The sequence below is a fragment of the Stegastes partitus genome, unplaced genomic scaffold, assembly GCF_000690725.1.
Source record: "Stegastes partitus isolate 25-593 unplaced genomic scaffold, Stegastes_partitus-1.0.2 Scaffold1288, whole genome shotgun sequence".
NCBI lineage: Eukaryota > Metazoa > Chordata > Actinopteri > Pomacentridae > Stegastes > Stegastes partitus.
In genome coordinates, this window is record NW_007579019.1 from 145,373 (window position 1) to 159,605 (window position 14,233).

Genomic DNA, 14,233 nt, shown 5'->3' on the forward strand with positions numbered 1-14,233 from the left:
GTGGGATGTCTGGTGCCATTGTTAAGGAAATGAGACCAAGGTGCACATTTAGATATGATGCTGATTTGCCATCAGATTAATGGAATGTGGTGCATATCTGAAAGGGGCTTTAGACATGGGGACTACAGTTTAAAGGGATAAAAGATATTTTGAACTACAGGTCAAAGAATTAAGGGACACTGAAACCTATTCTCTGTTTGTTGCTCTGGCTCTGGAGGTATTGTCTACTGGGGCGCAGTAAAATGCCTTACTGGCAAGCTGCGAGGAGAGTTGGCTTAAATTGTGCTGTGTAATCTTGTTACAATTGCACTGCTTGGCACACTAAGGTGTATTATATGTATGAGGGGTTGTTCGTGCCACAGTGTTAGTTGCAGTTAGTGTCAGTATCACTGCCTGTTACTGTTGAAGCAGTGACAGCGTTGGAGCATGGATACTCAATAATACACAACATGTACAGAGCTATTTGGGCACATACACACACACATACACACACACACACACACAGATTTCATTCGTCAAGATTATTTTTGCATTGTTAAGATCACATAGAAGACATTAATATTGCTTCACGACTATTTCAAACAACATTTATGAGCTTATCAAAAGTGAAACAATATAAAATATCTAATCATAAAGGGACATTTCTTCTTGTTTATTCTTTTCTTCCTCTTTTTCATCTTCTGTTTCCACTATAACACTTAGATTTTAGTTCTTAAGTAAGTCTAAGGAGCTGCTAAGATCATTTCATTACCCGAGCTTTTAGATTTTCTTTTTAGTTTTTGTTGTTTAAGCAGTAAGGATTTTTTTTTAGTTTTAGAGAAGAGAAAACAAACTATTTTCAGCTTCGTCATGAATAAAGATCCCTCTTAAAAACACAATCAATGGAAGCTCAGTTTGAGCTTGCGCTGTTGGAGCAGCTGGGATGAACTCATGGTTATGTGAACTAAAGCAGCACTAACCTTGCCATGTAGTATGGTAATGCTCAGCCTTGTGCTCCCCATAACTAGACCTTGAATCAAGTAGTTTATTTCAATAAATAAATAAACATGGTGAAGGCAGCAGAGCAAAGGCAAGGTCACAGCACCAGCTCCATCCCCGAAGATGAAGAAAGTCCACCAGCAAAATGCATGTCAGATCATACACATGATTTGCATTCATATTGCACATGAATGTTGTGTTTAATCATAATATATGAACACACTGGATCAAAGTCCAAGAAAAAACTGAAAAAGGGGAAACAAAACTCAACAAATATTAGTTATTGAAATTTAATAAAGCACATGATGCTTAATTTAGGATTGGCAATTGAAAATCAAAACTGAATAATAAAAGATTTTCAACAGCTTGCATCGTTTCCATTTATTTATTTTTTTTCTGGTTATGTGTGCATGTAGATGCAGACAGCAAAGATCAGTGCACACTTTCTCTGCCTGCCCCTTTCTTATTGGTCTCTCATTGTATTCATCTGTCTGGGTCTCCCATCTCCAGCGAAACCATCCACAACTTGCTGGACAAGCTATTTAGTCCAGCTGCCTCTGTTTTTCTTGTGTCTCCTCCTCCCTGTGACAGGCTGCATTTAGAGTTTGTGGTTGTGTTTGTGTGTACTTTATGACAACAGTACTCTACGAATATGTAAGTTAATGAAAAAATGTATATTATCAAACACTTTTACTGACTCGTAAATTACTTATTGTTCCAGATTTGACTTGTCCTGAGCAAGACATCTCTGGGCTCCAGTAGAGAGTCGTTTTTCCACATCAGATCCAAGAGGGAGAGAAAGACAGACCCACTGGTGACATTCGGCCTTGTGCTACCTACCAGTAGTGGAGAACTGCATAACACTGTCCCCTGCTAACCCTCCAAGTTTCCATCCCAGAGATACCCATGCAAAAGCTAACAAAAAAGGCAGTTTTCAAATTTGCTGTGCCACTAATTCTTCACCTGCACATGTCAAATGTAAGCCTATGTATTATCTGACAATCTACGTCCATCTTTTATACAGTCTATGCGTTCAACACACACACACACACACACACACACAAACACACACACACACACACACACACGCACACAATATCTTCAAGTGCAATCGATGAAAATAGTGATGGAAGTTATTGCTGGAAGGATAGCTTGTTTGTGTTATTGAAAACTATAAAGACAGAAATGTAGTTGATGCTGCACTTCTCAAAATTGTGCATTGCTGAACATGTACAAAAAGGTAATGGTTTAAAGCAGTGCAAGCAAACAAACAACTAAATAAGATGCAGTTGCATGCAAATAATCGATTTTTGATCTATTAGAGCAGAAGGTGCAAATAGAAGGAAGAGGCACTGTCTCTGTTAAAATAGTTGTTGATGACATTGTTTCTGATATGAAGAGGGAAGCATTGCTAATTTAATTAACATCTCAAAAGTTTTCGATTATTGCCTTCTTATTCGACACAATGTCAGATTACATTGAATTAAACTGCTTGGAGATGATTTCAGAATTAACTTTCTAAAAGACTTCAGTCTACCAAAGTTGAAAATAACAAAAGGTGTTCTACAAGGATCATTTCTGGGGCCTGCTCTCTATCTGGTTAATAGCAAACAGTTCAGTACTGTAATTTATGCAGATATTCTGTATTGTTATGCAGATTCTGTACAATGTGCTGTTAAAGATCTGTTACTTTTTTTTTTTTAGTTCTCTTTATGATGCATATGTCTAATTCTAATATGTAATTCAAGAAAAATAAACCTAAATATAGTTATTTGGCACTTATGTACACTTAAACATCATTAAGGTCTCATCACTACACTGCGGCAAAAACCTTTGCACAGAAACTGATTTTGCTTCCCTTTGAATTGTTTAAAAAAAAAAACAAAAAAAAAAAACATTGTTGAGGCAGTATTCGTCCTACAATGTGGTGATATAAAGTTGTTTTTTTGTCTGTGGTAAAAAGTATGATAAACTCTTCTTCTCCTTTCATCTTTCAAACCTTGACTGAACATCCATCACCCTATAGAACATCAATGCTGAACTAAACTACAGGACTCTACCAAACTCGTTTGCCTTATGCTTGAAGTCCTGCAGGTTTATGCTGAACTTGGAAATCTGCTCCACTAGTTTTTGTTCAACAAAGCTAAACTACCTACAATACATTCACAAGACTAACAATCTCACGGAACTTGGACAATTCAAGATAATAAAATCAAACTAGGACACTAGGAAAGGGAATTATGTCCGAATGCTGTTCATGGACTTCAGTTCAGCGGTCAACACCATCATCCCCTCCAGACTGGTCACTCAGCCGCAGGACCTCAGACTCACCTCCTCCCTGTGCAGGTGGGTCTACAGCTTTTTGACCAGCAGACCCCCTCACGCACCCTGAACATCGGTGCCCCCCAGGGCTATGTGCTGAGCCCACTGCTGTACTCACTGTACACCAATGACTGCCTGTCCACATCAGACTCTAACACCATCATAAAGTTTGCTGACGACACAGCAGTGGTGGGTCTGATCTCCAACAACAACGAGGAGGACTATTTGATGGAGATCACCCACCTGGAGGACTGGTGCAGAGACAACAGCCTCCTTCTGAACATCAGCAAGACCAAAGAGCTGATTGTGGACTACAGCAAGAAGCAGCAGAGGGTATACCAATCACTCAGGATCAGCAGGACAGTGGAGGAGCGAGTGGAGAGCTTGTGAAGCTTGTGAAGAAGGCTCGACAGCGTCTCTACCTCCTCAAACACCTGAGGGACTTTAAGCTCCCTCTCAAGGTGCTCAGGAACTTCTACATCTGCACCATTGAGAGTGTTTTGGCTGGGATTATCACCACCTGGATGGGCAGCAGCACCCAGCAGGACTTCTTGGCCCTGATGAGGGTGGTCCGCTTGGCTGAGCGTACCATCAGAACCACCCTCCCCAACCTGCAGGACATTTACCACAAACGATGCAGGTTCAAGGCCAGGCCTGATTGTGAGTGTGCCCACCCACCCCAGCCACAGACTGTTCTCTCTGCTGCCGACAGGGCCGACACAAATTTATCGTGGTCTCATTTGACCAAAGAATGTGCTCCAAATATCGATCAAGCTTCATTCATGCTATTTAGGTTTAATCTTGCAGTTTTGTGCTGCAAGGTTTTTTCTCTTGGAACCATTCATAGAGGCTGATGTTATACACTGTCCTTCTGACTGCCAGAGACTGATTTCCTCTTTCCAACCCTGTGCAAAGTATGAAGCACTTGCCTAGCTGTTTTCAGAGCTAGGTTCTCCAACTACTGCACTGTCCATGGCATCTTTTTAGGAGGACGGCCACGGCACTCTAAGTAGTGGCAGTATGACTTGTAGCAATGTATTGTTGAGATACAATACAATTTTGAATCATTTGATATTTAGATGATATTGCACAGGAGTGTACACTTTAGCAACGCAGCATGGAAGCAATCAGCTTGTGGCACTGCTAAGGTGCTTTTGAAGCCCAGGTTGCTTTGATAGCAGCCTTCAGCACTTCTGTATTTTTGGGTGTGTTTCTTATCTTCCTCTTGACAATACCACATATGGGGTTCAATGGGATTCAGAGCAGGTGTGTTGGTTAGCCAATCAAGCACAGTAATATCATAGTCAGCAAACCATTTGGTGGGAGTTTGGGATGTATGGGCAGGTGCTAAGTCCTGCTGGAAAAGGAAATTGACATAAATCAACATAAAATTTGTAAGCATGAAGTGCGGTAAAATCTCCTGGCGGACGACTGCATTGACTTATGACTAAAACACAGTGGACCATAGTGGGCCACAGTGGCAGGTTAACAACCGGGATCCTTTTCAGTCACTTTGCTAACAAGAACAAGGGCTTCCCCCCTCTGCTGATCATTACAGTGTTGATCTTCATCAGGAAAATAACTTGTAAGCACAGCCGTATCAAGTAAGCTAGGTGGACAACAAGATGCAAGCAAACATTTCACAAGTTTTGTATTAAAACTGTTACTAAGCACACCATGTGCAAACTACATCTGCTTATAAATGTACTTATTTACTCAAAAAGAAAAAAAAAAGGTCTCTGGAAAACAGCAATCATAAGAGCATTTTATTTAAGCACATCACTAAGTTAAGCTCTTGAGCTTGGGGAATGTGTTACACTGTTTTACTTTGATGGTTGTTTGTCTAGTTGTTGCTTCTCCTGTGGAAATAGCACCAACAATATAATATTTCAAAGGTGATGAGTCAATGCACCAACGCTAAGCAGAGCTGTATCTCTTATTACTGTCCCTCTCTATTCTAAACACTTTAATTGTCTTAATCAACACAAGCACACTGGTGCCACTGTGGGACACAACAATGGCAAAGCTCAGGTTCTCTAACTACCCACTCAGTGCAAATGGCTCCATTGCTACACTGATATGTTGATGAAAATTAGCAGATTTGTAGATTATAATTACACCTTGCTTCCTCAGAGGAAGAGCTGGTTAGAGAGGAGCCTTATGGAGTAATTGGGGAGGCAAATGAGAGTGTAGCCATGAACAGGAGACATTAAAAAGAATTCCCTTGCTGGGAACACTGGGCTGCCTGGAATGCTGAAAGCCTTCAGAACAGGTGATTAGGCAGGTGTCATTAAAACTCCATTAGCACAAAACCCAACCCCTGGTGCTCACTGCAAACACACACTCAGACAAATGCAGCTGAGGTAGACCATAAGACTGTGTGCGTGTGTGTGTGTGTGTGTGTGTGTGTCTGTGTGTGTGTGTGTGTGGGAGACACACTGAGTGCATGTGCATGTGAACTGAGTATCTAATGACTCATTTAGGACCCCTACCTTTGGGAATGTGACAGTAAGGACCCTCTTGCGGCTGGCTCACTAAGTGCCTGCTTATTAATTAAACACAGCCGAGGCTCAGGGGACGGCAGTGGTCCTGCATCAGCTTGTCAAGTTTCACTCTGTATGGGGCTAAATGAACAGGGTCCTTCTTTGAGTGCAGCCCAGCAGGATCCACTGGCAGACATTTTGGTTCAATGCATCAGAAATAATTACAAGAAATTCACAAACGACTGAGAAAACCCCACAGATGCTGACATGTGGTCAGATTGGGATTGCTTCCCTACTGTTTGAGTGATGAAGAAATCCAAATAACCCTGGGTGTGTAGGTAAATGAGCAGTGTACGGAGGAAGTTTTCAGTCCCAGGGAATTATTTGAGGTGCACTCCTAGATTACAGATTTCAAACACATCTTGAAAATGAGAGAATTGAATCAGTAAAGTGGTGCTGTGAATGTCAATTATCATTCTACCATTAAAATGCTCTTCCGAGCCTAGTAATTTCCCTCCAAATGTGTTTTTCTAATTATGAATTAAACTCAAATAAGCTAGGGTAATGAACCCAGTTTTATCCTTTTCCGAGGCCGTACTTTTTCCACCTTGCTGCAGCCGTACACAACAATCAGACTTTATTCCTGTGTCCTGAGCTGAGCTTCTAAATGTGTTTGAGGGAGTATAACCGTTTATTATAGTGTAATTCACACAGGCAGACCTCCTGCTTGTGGTTGTATCACCTCTGATTGAACTTCTTTATTATCCTTTGTTTACTGCACTTGTATTACTTTCCTATAACAAATTTTGCTGAAATGACTCAGAATTCCATTTGCTGTAATGCCCCAGCTATTGCCTTTCTTTGCATTGTGGTGGTAGACTAGCACAACCATAATTGAGCCTGTTGCTCACAAGCCCCATTTTAAGTGAATGGAGGCGAGCCACTGGAGCCTATTGAGGCAGAGGCTGAGCCCAAACGGAATCTGGACTGCAATGCCACTGCCCAGCCCACAACCATTTATCCTTGACGCTGACCCATTAACCGTGAGAAAAGAGAAGAAGCTGTGTGTGAGTCTGCTGCAGGTTCCTGCGTGTGTGTGTGTGTGTGTGTGTGTGAGCCCTGACAGCCTTTTACATCCTCAGAGCAGAAAGCCACCAAACACAATGGATCAAAACTGCTCAACTGCAATTCTGAAGTGACAATAACAGCACTTTGGGAACTTTTCTAGCAACACTTTAACACTGATAGTTTGTATTTTAATGAAAAGACAGAACTGATGTCTTCTTTTTTTAAAACATTTTTTTGTCAATCAAAAGGAAGGAAAATGTGCTGAAAACGTCTCACCTGCCAACTGTGTAGTGTACTATGAGGCAGAACATCAGTTTGTTGCCAGGCACATTCCAAAGCAACATAGAGAATCCAGAGGCCCTTCGTCATCACGTAATATTTAAATTTAGTAAATTATAGTAAACTTGGGGCTGCACAGTGGCTCGGGGGTTAGCACTGTCTAGCTAGAAGATCCCTGGTTTGCATCCCGATTAGGACGCCTGGAATCTTTCAGTGTGGAGTTTGCATGTTCTCCTTGTGCAGCGTGGATTCTCTCTGGGTTCTCTGACTTCCTCCTAAATTGTCCACAGGTGTGAATGTGCTTGGTTGTCTCCCTGTGTAGCCCTGTGGTAGACTGGCTGTTTGTCAGCTGTTTGACATCCATGATTGGCTAGATGCTGATTTGAATTTGGCTCCAAAACTTCCTGTATAAAAGAAAGTCACTGGAATGCAATGTAGGCTTTTTATGCAGGCTTTCTCTATTGTTTTACTCAGACCTTTTGTACTATTTTATTGGGCTTTTCACTACATATTTTGGGCTCTTTCAATTATGTAACTTTGGCTTTCTTTTTAAGGGTTCTTTGTTCCATCATGATGATGTTTAATGTAATTTTACAATGCAACAGCACCAACATTTTCTTTATAACTATGACTTTTGACTATGAATTTTTTACACTTTTCCAACACAAATATACAAAGGTGCCATTCTGTCTCTGCGCTCCTGAACCAACTCATCTATCAGATTTGCACACTGACACATGCTGCTGTGGCCTCCCTCTCCCTCCTACAAAGGCTATGCAAGTAATGTTTTTTTCTTCTTCTGCTAAACGGGTGAATTTAGAATTTAGAATTGGCTTCTCAAAAGTATTTCTAAATTGATCACAGCTTGACGAACTGCTCCCAGTGATGATCACTGTTAATTAGTTTGTTTACCTGTATTCATTACTTCACTGTCTGTTGTTTGTCACGTCATTGTTGTCTAATTGTTTGAAGTTAATATCATTTTCTGTGTAACTATCTTTGGTTCTACGGTGTATTTCTTTGTTTGGGAACTAGACGTCAATGAAATCAGAGTTCACAACTTCTGATTATAAGACTGATCAATACAAGCAGATCTCATAAATTACTAATATTCAGTCTGAGATATTAGTATTTAATTTATGAATGTTATATTCGGTGGTGCCCCTGATTGTAAATGACTGCAATATTTCATTCATAAAGTGTAGTTATGCTACATTTCTACAAATGTGGTGCAGCAGTGTGAGGTTACATTTGCTACAACTGGATCCCATAAAATTGTTTGAAAGTATACTATGACTGCATTAGTTTGTCATTTTGTATTTTCTGCAACAGCTGATAGATACTCTATTCTTGTAATTCAAGTGTATTGCCACCCTGGATTTATTTACATTTTTTTCCACCTTTTGAATTTGTAAGTGAAGTAGTGCACACTGAGTTCATGGAGTTTTAGGAAAACAGTGACACCAGTAAAATGAAGTCCACTGGAAAAAATCCTTTTCGAAACTGATCTCACATGACTTGAATTTGATCAGAAACTTGACGATGGCTAATTCATTGTTTTGTGATTTATTAAACTGATTGCATTATCTGTGGCAACTAAATAATATTTTAATAAAACCTCTCTTTATAGACTAAACCATGTCGAAATCTCTTTCTCTGTTTAATATTATGCAGATCATACTTTCAAGTTCATATATTTACATTAATATTTCAAAACATATCAATATGTTGTTTTTAGGTAAAACTCACTCTGCACCTTATGCAGACATGAGCCTGTCATGTAAAATTTACACACTTTTTGTATTTGAAAAGGTCCTGAATAAGTCAAAGGTGATAATTTGAAGGACCGAGGTATTAAAATAAGGCCAACTTTTAATAAACAAGACAGTTTCATTTTGTTTGTTTCCTGTTTATATGCGTTATTAAAAAACCCTGCAAATATCACATTTACCTTGAATTAAGCTTACTTGAAGAAGAAATGTGTTAATGTTTTGATGGAAAAAAGTTTCCTGGCTCACATTGTTCTGAGGCTCAATGCTTTAAGTCTTTCTGTCTTGCTCTTAACAAGACTGGATAACCTCGGAGCATCACTGATTGTATTGAGAGCTACCAGATTGTCTGTCTCTTCCAATCCCCATCTTCTGCTTCACCATCCTCCTGCTTCTTTCTTTCTCACAATCCCACCTGATGATGTCACTGGTTAATTGCGGTGCAGTGCTCAGTGCCTTGGAGATCTCACTAAGTGACTGGAGACAGTTGGGAGAAAGTTTCGAGTCCCACTCCTTTTCAAGAATATCAAGAATACACACACTTAAGTTACACAAATACAAATACACACACACACACACACACACACACACACACACACACACACACAAAATTCCCCCATAACTGCAGCTGTCACCCTATGTAAACCTAATGAGGATAAACTCCCTTTTAACCTTGCTAAGAAATCCCATTAATTGTGTCTCCACTGACGAGCCCTTCCATCCCCTCTTCTTCTTCCCACATCAAAAGCTCTGAGACTGGTGAAGGCGAGTGTGCCTGCTCCCCTCCTCCTGGAACAAAGTGTCTACAGGAGCAGACTTCCATTGGAGGGATGGGTAGGTGGGTGGTGGTGTCGGAGGAGGGTAAATCTCCAGCCTCCTGTTATATTAAATGTTAACGCTGGATGTTTCTGTGTAAACGTAGGTAGGTATATCTAGTCAATCTCTCTCTCTCTCTCTATCTCCTTCACACACAAACAGACACACAGGCACACACATACACACACACAGGCACATAAAACCTGAATTCCTATCTATTTGGTGTCTTTTTGGTGCAATTTGGGAAAGACTGCATGAAACAAGCTGTCCCCTTTCTCTCCTCCTCTTTATATGCGCTCTCTTTGGTAATCAAAAGTGCAGAGGTGCATTTGTGAGGCATGCACTCCTCGCTATTTCATGTTGTAGTCAAATGGCTTACTAAGAACACAGTGAACTGTTATGTTTACATGGGGTTCAAACAAAACAGATATCACTTCCATAGATAATGCTGCTAAACTTTTAACTTCATAGGAAGAATGAGAGCAGAAAAGCAAGTAACTACAATGAGTGTACAATCCTGTTGTAGTCTGCTGTTCAACTGACATAGCACAAATAATGCCTCGTGTACAGTGGGTAAAATCAGGAAACATTCCACAATCAGGTCTGCTAACAGGGACTTAAGTGTATTCATTATTTCTTTGTAAGCTGTAACAGAGTTTGGTGCACTGACTTGCCTTAATGTAACATGTATTTAAAGACACAGAGTTGTAACTCATGATGTAAAAGCTAAAACTGGTAAAATAAAATAATAATAATAATAATTAACTTGCTGCTTACACCAGTTGTGTAAACCAATAGTTCTAGTTCTTAATCTTAAAGTGAAGAGAGGTGGAGCATGGCTAACAACAAACATCTTCAGATGAAGGAGTATTATTAATTCTGTCCAATTTGGGTTAATGGGATTATCAATGTAAAAGCTTTCATGAAGTTCAAAGAGACAATTTCATTCTATTCAAACTCGACATTCTTTACTCAATGCAAAACCCACTGTATTAAATCATACTTATCTTTGACCCCATATTTATGATTTACTTTGACTTTACCTTTACATTTCTTGCAGAAATATTTGTAGTAGTAAAAATAGTGCTGGTAGTGCTTTTGTACTTGATGTTCTGAGGGGCGGTGCAGTGCCAGCACTTTCGCCTGATTTCAGGCCTTGGCCTTTCTGTGTCCAGTTTGTATGTGGAGTATGTTCTCCCTGTGCCTCTGCAGCTTTTCATCACTTTCTCCAGCTTCCTCCCTCCGTCCAAAGACATGCTTACATTAATTGCATACTAAAGTTGCCATGAGTGTGAGTGCACACAGTTGTCTGTCTCTCTGTCTCATGGCCCTGTGATGTACTCTGCTTTTGCCTTAAATCAGCTGGAATAGAGTCCAGCCTCCCTGCAACCCTAAGGAGGATAATGGATGGATAATGGATGTAGTTTTTTTTTTGACTGTATTTGCTACAAATCTTGAAAAGTATTAACATTAGCTGGGTTGTTGTACAATTCTGTAAGACGAATGACACTCCACCAGGATATTTGTTATTGCCCTGCAGTGCACAGTGACTCAGAAGATACAAGAGATGTGTTTGGTTGTATCAGTGGTTGTGTGTATAAGTGCGTGTGCATGCCGTGCAGGTGCCATCTTACCCCGAACATTTGCCGGAGGTCAGGGTCCCGGAAACGGAAAGGGATGTTAGAGACATGTAACCTCTTGGGCTGTTGCTTCTCCGATGAATCGCTGGGCTGCATGTGGAGCTGTTGGGAGCCCTCCGTCTGTGCAACCTCCTCTGCCTGCTGCAGGGAAATACACAGTATGCCACAGATTAGTTATTATCGTGCAACAAAAGGATTAGAAACCAATCCAGGTGAGAGGCAAGGTTATTCAGTTTCATGTCTCACATTAAAGGGGCTGTGGCGATATAAAAACAAACAGATCCTGTTAAATATGAGAACTAACAGGCAAAATGGAGAAATATTCAGAAATTGTAAAAGTGTGTGAAAGATGAGGAGAGATAGGAAACAAGGAGAGTGGTTCAGATTCTTTGTTTTATAGGTCTTTGGATTGAAAGTGAGCGCAAAGCACAGAAAAACAAAGTGAATGATAGTGTTTCGACTCAGCCCACTCAGAACACATAGATCACCTTTTGGTGTCAGATTAGAAAGTTCCACACCTCATGATTAATGTTCAGTGCAAACATTCAGCATCAATGCAGGAAGTAATTAGCCCTCCATGCAGGAGGCTGCAGTTTGTGTCCCATCACAGAAGCTTTTTACCTTAAGCTTAAGTAAGTGATTAATTTGCCAAATCTTAACCATATTGTAACCAACAGTTCAGGTGCTGGAATAATACAAAGTGTGTCAGAAAAGTTCCAGGACTGGTGTCACAAAAGATATATTTCAAACCAAAGCTACAAACTACAAGTTTTCCCCTTCAAATGATCAACCAGCACATCTACAAAGAGATCCTGTGGTGTTTGCTTCTTTCAGTGAGAAGAGGCGAGAGTTGTGGCAGGACAAGTCATGGCTGCTTCACCATGACAACACGCCTGCTCACAATGCCCTGAGCATCCAACAGTTCCTGGCTGAGAACAAAATCGCCGTGTTGGAGCAACCTCCCTCCTCACCGACCTGGCTCCGTGGGAATTATTCCTCTTCCCCAAGCTCAAGGGGGTCATCAAGGGGACCTGTTTTGAAGACATGGATGACATCATGTGGAGGATCCTGGAAGGATTCTTCCAGGATCCTCCACATGATGTGTGCATGGCAGCGTGGCAGAGAAGGCTGGAAAAGTGTGTTAGACTCCAGGGGGATTACCTCGAAGAGGAAAAATTGTAGTTTGTAGTTCGGATTTGAAATATATCTTTTGTGACACCAGTCCTGGAACTTTTCTGACACATCTTGTAAAGGTTTACCTTAGGGCATGGCTTATGAACAACACTATCCAAGTGTGTTGCTTACTCTCTAGCTATCATAGTAATTCTAAGTAAATTTTTCCAAGGAAAAAATTCCTTCATGCATTACAATGGCTTAGATGTAACTCTTCCTAGTGCCATATTTAGTATGCAAGGACTATGAGTAAGCAAATTGTCCATGCCTCTGTATCCTACACCACTCCCTTAAACACCTGTGCCAAACTGAACTTGTAAGGTCAGAATGCACAGAGAGCAAAGTGATGTCAAGCATCCATTAAAACATTAAACAAGCTGAGCTCAGATGTCATCATAGCATTTTAGATTTTAGTAAGTGTAAAGAATGTACAGAATTTCAAATTATATTGCACTCATTATCGAAAATGTAATCTTGTAGCATTAATGTGTTACTAACTAATGCATCACTGCCTAACACTACTAGTATGACAGCACATTTGGATTACCTGTCAAGTCTGCAGGTATTTGCTCTCATGACGATTGATGGTTTGGAATATGTACATGCAGTGTTTCCCTAATAAGAAAGAAACATACCTCTACCGTTTAGCTATATTTTTTTTTTCTATGTATCTCTGTAGCCCTCTTACAATACACTGACAAACATCCACTAGTCCAAAAAATTTTAACTCTGTATACCAATACCTCTGACTACAACTCATAAACAGATTTAAGGGTGGCTCTACAGCTTGTTTTCAACTTACTGCCAGGCTGGCGGTTTCATCACTGGACCCACCATGTGCTAAAGTGCCCCCTTAGTTGCCTGTGATGGCAGGTGAACACCACTGGTGTTACTGTGTGTGACTGTGTCAGCAATAAAAAACATTATAAAGTGCTTTGTGGAATCTAGCTAAAATTAAAATGTAAGCTAGATCACTTTACTGCTTCACTGCTCACACACTGAAAATACAAACTACTTAATGTTCATTCATGCATTTATTTTATTAATCACTTGTGTATACATTGATTGATAAGAAAGATCAAACAAGAGAACTGTGATGCACAGCCCAATCTGATCTTATGCTAACTTTGCATCAGTGTTTTGTGCTGCATCTGCTGATGTACATTTGTTCTTATTATAAGAACTTCTCTCTCTCTCTCTCTTTATCTCTGGCCTCAGCAGCAACAGCTGCCTAAGACCAAGTTTTATTTATTTATTCATTCATTCATTTATTTACTTATTTTATTTTATTTATTTATTTTTTGTACATTATTTTTTCCTTAAGTTCAGTGTGGTATTCTTTGTTTCAAGTAAATTTACTTTCTAAATTTGGTTTAGATTCGTGGAATCAACCCAGTTTGACAGTGCATTGTGTGCAGTGTGACCTCCCATTGTCTTGTAAGGTTTGGCTGTCCTGTAATTCCCTTCTCATTTTTGGGGGGTTGGAATTATTTCGGGGTCACATGTATTGAATTTCCCCAAGGGGATTAATAAAGTATCTATCTATCTATCTATCTATCTATCTATCTATCTATCTATCTATCTATCTATCTATCTATCTATCTATCTATCTATCTATCTATATATCTATCTATCTATCTATCTATCTATCTATCTATCTATCTATCTATCTATCTATCTATCTATCTATCTATCTATCTATCTA

General features: G+C 40.0%; 1 protein-coding gene across 1 annotated transcript in view; it reads right to left on the reverse strand.

Annotated features, from left to right (window-relative positions):
- LOC103369438 (RNA binding protein fox-1 homolog 3-like) overlaps positions 1-14,233 on the reverse strand; it is a 75,126-nt gene that overhangs the window by 42,904 nt on the left and 17,989 nt on the right. The window contains exon 2 of the mRNA XM_008298155.1: positions 11,350-11,496. Within this exon, the coding sequence (XP_008296377.1) occupies positions 11,350-11,496 (147 nt within the window). The remainder of the gene's footprint in view (positions 1-11,349; positions 11,497-14,233) is intronic.